This window comes from Cyclopterus lumpus, chromosome 17 (genome assembly GCF_009769545.1).
Source record: "Cyclopterus lumpus isolate fCycLum1 chromosome 17, fCycLum1.pri, whole genome shotgun sequence".
In the NCBI taxonomy this organism is placed as follows: domain Eukaryota; kingdom Metazoa; phylum Chordata; class Actinopteri; order Perciformes; family Cyclopteridae; genus Cyclopterus; species Cyclopterus lumpus.
The window spans coordinates 11519336-11528085 of record NC_046982.1 but is presented as its reverse complement, the minus strand read 5'-3'; the positions used below and the strand labels follow the sequence as shown (position 1 = coordinate 11528085).

At 43.2% G+C, this 8750-nt stretch overlaps 1 protein-coding gene across 10 annotated transcripts in view; it reads right to left on the bottom strand.

Moving 5' to 3' along the window:
* Positions 1-3880: 3880 nt before the first annotated feature.
* Positions 3881-8750, bottom strand: part of st3gal3b (ST3 beta-galactoside alpha-2,3-sialyltransferase 3b) — a 36338-nt gene continuing 31468 nt past the window's right edge. For all 10 annotated transcript variants that reach the window (XM_034556539.1, XM_034556541.1, XM_034556543.1 and 7 more), the window contains one exon: positions 3881-7329. In XM_034556539.1, the coding sequence (XP_034412430.1) occupies positions 7240-7329 (90 nt within the window). In that variant the 3' untranslated portion in view covers positions 3881-7239. The remainder of the gene's footprint in view (positions 7330-8750) is intronic.

Genomic DNA, 8750 nt, shown 5'->3' with positions numbered 1-8750 from the left:
TATTCCTCTTATAGGTGCACACACACACACACACACACACACACACACACACACACACAGTGCAAGCTTGGGCAGTCATACATGTATGTATTGTGAGACAATAGGCCCCATGGTACAGACTGAAAGGGAGACCAAAAGACTCAGCCGTGTCTCTCTGTGGCCAATTTGAATCTCCTTGTCATCTTTTAGTGTGTTTGTAGTTGTTTTGTTTCTCTTTCCAACAAGACATATTAACAGTCACTTCAAAAAGAGCCTCTGGTCCAGGGGGCCACTGACCTCTTGGGTCCATGTATGATTCATTGATTGCACTCACTTGTAGGCCGACACACACTCATCTGTTTGCCACGCTGCTTCATATGTTTGCCAAGTCAGTCCTGCCCTGACCTCTTTACCAGAATGTGTCACCTGCTGTCGACCTTGAAGGATGGGCAAAGTGCGTACTGGAAGTAAGTGAAGGTCTCCTCTGTCAAACCACAGAGCCCTGCACCAGCAGCCAGGCACCTTTCACTGGCCGAGCTCCCGTCCACTCTCCGCCCTTCCAATTTGCGGGTTTGTCTCGTTTTGTCCTGCCACCGCTCTCCTCCCACCCACCCTTTGGCGCACGGAAAGGCCCTCCAGCTGAGGCACTCCCTGCAGGGCAAACACTGAGGCCCGCCGAGCACAAAGGCTGGGTAAACAGCTCCTTAGCGTTCCTCTTTGGGCCCACTCTCCACGCAGAAAGAAACAAATGCAGGGAGGCTCCCTGGTCTCTGCCTCGGTGCTATTAATAGTAGAGACCAACAAGGCAACAATGCACACAGCTGAGGTGCATGACATGCAGGCATGTACCCTCAGATAATAAGGATGAGCTCAATAACAACAGAAGGGAAAAGAGACCTGCTAGGATCTTAACAAATATAATATTTGTGACTTCCAAGATGAGTGAAAGTAGGCTTTGTAAAACTTCTTTTCCCCCTCGTATCACCCAGAACAAGGAGTGATGTAGACTCCTCACACATTATCACACACATCAAACGGACTTGCCTGCCAAACATCTGTGCTCTTCTTAAAAAGATCAGATAATAATGCCCAGAGAGAAAAATGTCCTTCAATAAAAATGAACCACTTTGTAAACTAGAAGTCGGCAAGTGGCAGAGTTTCAGGGGACGGCACCACTCGGCAACCCGGGCCACACATTGAACAAGTGTGTCTACATCATCCATCACTGTGAGCAATGGCGATGAACTTGTTTGCCATTGTGCGAGGGATTTGCAGCATGACACTGTTTGTACACCCACAGTTAAACCCCAAGCAAGCACAACACGCATATTTCCTCAGCACACACACACAGATTTGATCTCTGCCAAGCTGCAGAAACATGACGGCGGTAGAGTAATATTTTTCCTTGTTAGAATATATAACTGAATTTCTGAGCACACTTTTCAAAAAGAAGATATCCAATGTTTCCATTTGTATCATTTGTGTCTGGTTTCTCTCTGCGGGATGTACACATCTGTTTCTATGGATACAGAGTGCTGGCTTGGGACTCTGGACCTGCTGAGTCCATCCAAGTTCAGGACCGGATGGAGGAATGGGTGGGTGGTTTTGATTTTGGGTGACGGTGTTAATGGGAGAAGGGAGGGTCAGAAAAGAAAGAGTGACTGTTCCAGATGTGATGGACGGTTAAAGGGTCTTTTTAAATCCCCCCAAGGTTTCTCCGGTTTCTTCTGGAGGCACAGGTCACAGCCCCTTCCTCTCCATCTCTTCTTTGCTCTCTGCAACTAAAGGTGCTTTTCTTTTCTTGGGCCTGTTCCAGTTTTTTTTCACTTTTCTAGTGGGAACTTCCCTCATGCAGCACGCTGTCCAAAACCCTCAGGCTAAATGTGTAAAAAAAAGCCAACTCTGGGACAAAGTCATACTGTAGCTACAAAAGAGTGAACTTCATAACACGTTTCCACATTAGCTCAAACAAGTGAATGAAGCGTAGATAAATCTGCAGTAATTTACATTTCATCAAAGCATTTGCAAGCTGCACTTCTGCAGGCGTCCTCCTGATTTGTTGCATCACAAACAAATCATAAAGCAAAGTGGCGGCATGTGGCTTGATTAGCATTATTATGTGGATGGATGGAGGGTGAGCGGAGTACAGTGTGCACTGGTGATACTTCAGTGAGTCTCTCAAGGAAGTACAGATAATAAAAACTGAATCAACATCATTTCTGATAATCATTTAATCATTTCAGTGCTAACGTAGTAAAGACACAACTCAAAGTTCAGCTGAGGATGATGAGGACGTCATTAGGTATTTCATCATGAACAACAATAAATGACCAATTACAATTTTTACCTGATGGTGTCAGTAGATAAAGTGAATGCATCCAGACGGGGACGTCTGAATAAAAGTTGTTGCCTCAGTAAAAGTCAGAGGATCACTGGTTCCAACTTTTCCAATGTGACAGTTTTCTGCTTTTTGCAGTTTTACATTTAAATAGAGTATTTTTGATTGACAATAATCTTACCAAAACGGGTAGTTTAAGAGCTGTTCTGGAGCTTTCAGCCGTACCCCATGATCTTCATCAGAAGATGTCATGGACATGTGAAAATGTAAATCTTAATTTCTTTGAAACGATTGACACAGTAATCTTACCATTCAGTAGCAAACTCCATCTGCTGAAGAAGTTCATGCTGCGTTATCAAAAAGCTCCAGAACTGAACAAGAAAGATCAAAAACTTTACATCTCACTTTGAATGCAAGTCCATGATTTACACTTCCATGACACACTGCATCTACTGATGAAGATCATGTGACCACTCATCAATTTGAAGATGTGGTTTTGGAAATGACTGCCTCCAACCGGCCGGCCGGTCTGTCCAGCTGCCTCCGAGAGATCCCAGGTGGCAAATATCCTCCTGCTGTGAGGGAGTGAGCTTTGGATCCCACCCTGTGGAGATCAGGAAATCTGTGGAGTCAGAGCAAGGTGGTTTTGGGGATCGGCGAGGCGTGACTTGTGGGGGCCGAAGGTTTCTGGCACCCCATTAACAGCAGGATGGGACAGTCCAGCGGCGCTTTAAGGGCCTTCAGCGTCCCGTCCTCTTTTACCTCTCACCGACACTGACTTACAGCAGCCACAGCTGGACGGCCTCCTCTCAATCCTTCCCAGCAACGCTCCTCTGGTTTATGGTGACGCCGGGGTGTGTGAAAGTGAGCGAGAGAATCACGGCTGCAGCTGAATCGCTCGTGTGTTTATTGTGTGCGCAACAGGTCTCGAATGGGTCCCACGTGGCTTCAGGAATGAAACCAGATCTCAGAGTTGAGCAGGTGAAAAGAAAGAAATACGCGACAGAGATAGGAACACACAACAAAGAGCGAGTTTAGAGGAGTGGGTGAGGGGAGCTTGGGAGAGTCTGAGAAGGACACAGAGTGGGACCGATATAAACACACAGGAGAAAAAAAAAGGAGAGTACATTAGGGAGGAAGTCCGGTAGATGGAGGATTGAAAAATGATTTCCTCTGGCTCTGCAGGTCGGAGATACAGAGAACAGAGCAGAAGAGGAAATCCCCCTCTTCACACTCCTCCGTTCCATCCCTCTTTCATCTTTATTGTGAGCGCTCTAAGTGGCACACAGACAGTATAGTACCTGGTGTGCTGCATAACACGAGGCCCTCAACTATATGCGGCTTCGAAGGCCACACTGGGTTTTGAAAAGCCATTTACGAAGATGCTCAGGCCACCAGTTGTCACTATTTGACAAGTACTGCAAGTCTGTTGAGATAAAACAGAGACCAAATACATCAAAAATATTTACTATAGATACTGAAAATTCACAGTGTACAGAAATATGTATATACAAAAAAGAAAAGCACCAATCTGTCAAAGATGGAAACATGCACAGGCGAATATCCATTACAAACTTATTTATTGAGTAGCAGAAAACCATTTATTAATGTATAGAAAATAAATGAAACTAGTAACACTTTTGATCACTATGACTTCCTTTTGATGATGGTGGAATGTAAAATAAATTGTTTTTTTTTATAAATATGATGAAAGACAAAAGCGAATACATTCTGCTTTAACATGAACAGGTTATGAAGAAGAGGCGATTTGGGTCCAAACCCTTTGAACTCCACCAGCATGCGTACAAATTCAAAACCTGGAAAAAAAAAAACAGAAAAAAGAAACTCCAACTGAGGGTCTGCTTATTCTCAACGCTTTAAAAGACCATACTGGTGGTTTGGCATGTTTTAGCCCGCTGACTTCACATATTTTACCAAATTAATGGCCATTTTCCAAAAAAATACAAGATTTTAGATCGATTTCCTGTTGGTTTTAAATAATTTCAGTACGCTATTTTCCCCTCTTTGCCATCGATAATCTACTGCAGCCTCGTATATTTGTAATATTCATTATAGTGATATGGCCCCGCGGCAGTCAGACCAGTTTCAAACTCTCCTTGCATTCAAGGATGTTCTAACATTCAAGATTTAAAGAGGTGAACCAGTGCACTTCCTTAAAAATGGGGGTCTCACAAGAGACTGATTAAAAAATAAATGAAATCAAAATCACAGCAGCAGAGAGGAAGATATCCTGACTGTGTCCCTAGTGTGAGTCGAGCTCCAAAAACACTGGATTCTACATTTTCTCCGCCCTATAAAGAGCAACAGAGAATAAACAACTGTTCTCACAGTACTAATCCTGAAGAGTAAGCTGAACTGTCAAATCATAGAACGCCGCCAAAGACCATAGTATTGATGAGCAGTTTTGCAGAAAAACAATAAGCAACCATGGACGAAAAAACAAAAAAAAGGTAATTTTGTAATATTTTGCATTGTAACTGCCGTTAGCAGTAACATTTAGAATAAGCTTGAACATGTAGTTTGTTTGATAAAACACACAAAACAACCAGTATGGGGCTTCCTAAGATTAAAAAAATACGGGATCAGCTGCGGTTACTTTCTCACGTTAAACTCCTCGCCACAGTTTTCAGGTAATGAGGTGTAAGGCACAGAGCGCCTCCCGATAGTGCAACGGTCAGCTGGTGGTCAGCTGGGCCTTCTACCTTTGTTCTCCACTAACGTCTCAAACGGGGCCTCGTTTCCAAAAAAAAAAGTGATCCATCTCTTCGGACCCTGTGAAGCCGTTCTTAAGGGACTCGGTAGGACACGCTGTTGCACGATCCCATCGGTGTTTGAGAAAGATTATCTTGAACAGAAACGTGAGGAGCGAGGAAACAGATGCAACAGCAGCAGCTTACTGATGTGAACCGGTACGTTCAATATATACTAAATGTGCACTTCCAAAGAAGAAGTAGAAACAGGTAACAGGCGAAGACTTCATTGAATTGTCATCTGACAAACTGTAAAACAAAACCCTGCTTTGGTAAAGCAGTATTTAAATGCACCATCACTATATTAAGATGATTATCGCACTCATTTCAGATGTGACATTCGCACGGTTTCTTTTTTTAGGGAGGGGGAAGAGAAGAAGCAAAAGTTTTGATTGTTTAATACTGAACCCTTTCTATGTTCATGCAGTGTTGAAATACTGAAGCGCGTGCAGCAGAACATTCCTCTGCAAAGTGCAAAGGCCTGATGAGCACAGTAATGCCTTTCGGATTGAGCGTGGCAATCACCACTTAAATTCCCTCAATTTAAAGACATTGGCTAATATTAACATAAGCTGCATACAGCACAGAAATGAAGGGCTTCTGCCTAATAACGTTTATTACTGAATCGGTTTTATTTGGCTTTAGAAACGCCGCTTCAGCCACAAAATTAAATGATGCCGTCTCTGAGGAAACACACGGTAGCGATAGAAAAATCCACAAACCTTCGCAACAGAAATCAGGCCTGCCTGTGACCAAAATGCTGGGACTTAATAACAATATAAAATAAATTAAAATTGACCTAAAAACAAAAATATATATATATATATATATATATATATATATATATATATATATATATATATATATATATATATATATATATATATATATTCTACAATCCGAGATTTCACCATTTACTGAAGAACAAGAACATCTGCAGCAACGGGAGGTTGGAGGAGGGATCGACATACAGAGTCCGCTCTCCTTGATCAGAACACGTTACTGTACGTCTGCGCTGCCGCCCGGAGGCCGTACAGCTGATGAAGACGTGGATGAGCGGCGAGGAGGAGGAGTTTACAAAGAGGTGGAAGAGAAAAAGGCAGTGTCCCAATTTTACTTTTGGTCTCACCCGCCAGGTCGGGTTATCTAAAAACAAATAGTCCCATGACTGAAATAATTTAGACTCACCAAAATAATAAATACACATTTTCCTGATAAGTGCTTTCAATGCTATTTCATTTAGAGCATCTTAGAAAGCATAATCTTTTCAGTGAGCTCTCACCTGGTATGAGAACACACAGCCACTCTGTGTAGAGCCCGCTTAACAAGCAGAAAGAACCGGCTTTATAGTTCGCCAAATATAATTCCCTTACAGACAAAGACTTTACAGAGAAAACGGCAAAAACTGACGTCTGTATATCACTAACTGCTGGTGTCTCAAAGTGACACCAGTCTGTGTGGCAGGTGACCCGTGATGATTTATCTACTGTCAACTGGCTTCGCAAATGTTAATTTTGGACCCTGGACAGGCAGTAAAAAAAGGAATGAATGAATGGACAAATGGTGGGTGGGAGGTGGGGGGGCTGCTGCAGCTTGTTAAAAAGCACAGTAAAAACCTTTGATATTTACACTGAAGAAAGTGAATACATTCAGGCAGCAAAAGGAGGAGGACGGCCTCTCCCCTGTACGAGGTACGTTTGGCACTGCTAATACTCCTGCTAATACCTTTTTCTTCTGTGCCGCCATCAAGTTAGCCAGTGCGATAAGCTAAATCCTGACATCTGACTCTTCCTTCACGTGATACTCTTGGGGTTGAAGTGGTAAACGTTGAAGCGAGGGGCCGGCAGAGCTTTCCCGCGACCGTCCCTTGATAAGACAGGAACCGGGCAGATCCGGTCCTCCTCGTGTCCACCCTCTCCACTCCCTGCTTCAATCAGCAGGAGTCTTTGGTTCAGAAGGCACATGTGTGCATCACACCACAGAAACCCTCCTGTATCCGTTTTTTTATTTTTAAATAATCTCCTTTGATATGAAAAACCCAGACAGTGTGCAGGCCATCCGGATTCTAAGGGTTCTTTCTCCCAGAGTCGACCCAGTTGTCAGTTTTGTAGTCCTTTGGGAAAGGCAGAGGGAGACTGGGTGGGTGTAAACTCAGATGCCGTTGGTCAGGTCTGTGATGATGTTGGCCTTCACCAGCTTGCGGAGGAACTCCTTCTCCTTGGATATGTTGTGTGTCCATGACTATGGGAGAAGCGGAAGAAAAATATAATTTGGTGACAGAAGAAATAACCCATGATCATTGTGAGAATACTTCGACATCAGCATTCAGGAGATTGTATTCCAAAGGCATTGCTATATGCACTGAAACCTGTAGGTTTAGGACTTCCTATTCCCAGAGTCCATACGTGTGGGTGTGTATATATATATATATATATATTGAGTAAAGCCACTTTGGGCCAGCTCTGCTCCCTGCTGTGCTATGAGGAGTCAGTCCTGTGTGCCGAGATGTAACAAGAGCCGGCGGTTCCTGTGTGGTGCTTTGGGATGCAGAGACTGAGGAGCAGCCAGAAAGAAAATGAAGGAGGCAAAGGGTGGAGCAAACATACAGGAGGGAATATGAAGGAGAAAAAAAAGTGGAGAGCTAGATAAGGTTGTCCCTGCAGCTGCCTGTGGTTTATCCTGCTTGTTCAAAACTCTCCTATGCTCCTATGGATCGGACCTCCTATCACTATACATGATGGTCACAGTAGGACCAAAAGGAACAATAAGCTACAATTGTTTTTTACCCAACAGCGCTGTAATGTTTTGTCCAACTGAAATTAAAAATGCATTATTGAAAGGAAAAAAGGCCTTTAGAGACACATCTGCATTTAGCCCCCAATCCTCTGGGATGGCAGGCAGGTGCTTGTGTTTGATTGACAGCTGACCTGGCAGGGGCTCAGAGACAAATACAAATTGGCCCGCTAGTATAAAGCTTACAAGTCAAGTACAGCACGTGTTTCAGAATAAGAACCAGCACCGTTTAGCATCCAAACTGTGTGATAGACATTTCTGAGCAGGTATGTACAGTGGATTCATCAGAGCTTTTCTTGTTGAAGGAGTTGTTGAGGAGAGATGTGAGAATGAATCAGAATGGCACAAAGCTCAGTAGAACTGAGGGGAACTGGAGAGTTGTATGGTAAAGCATTGTATATGTGTCACTAGGAGCAGCATCCTTAATGTACAAGTAATATTTTGATTCATTGTTGATGTAAACATATTAATATATATTAATAAATGTGTCCCTCCGTTTTGATCAGCTCTGAGATAACAGAATCTAGGAAATTGGAGTGTCTCATACAGCACAGCCGATGACCTCAGTAGCATCACACTCTCTAAAAGGGATGTATGTGACATGGCATCATCAATTTCATGTTTCTCCTCTAATTACACAATTTCCATGGAGCTTTAAAGCCTCCATCCACATAGGAAACAGGCTCTTTCTCCAAAGCTGTGAAATAATACAAAGATCATTTCATGTGGTTCCAGATAATCAAACAGCCCTAGAGAGTGGCAGCGGTTTAAAATGTTCCAAACAAAAAAGTATTCCCATTAATTAGCCATGTGTGGCTGATGACAATGTTCATGAAGATGATAATAATAATAATAAATGCCAAAGGTTC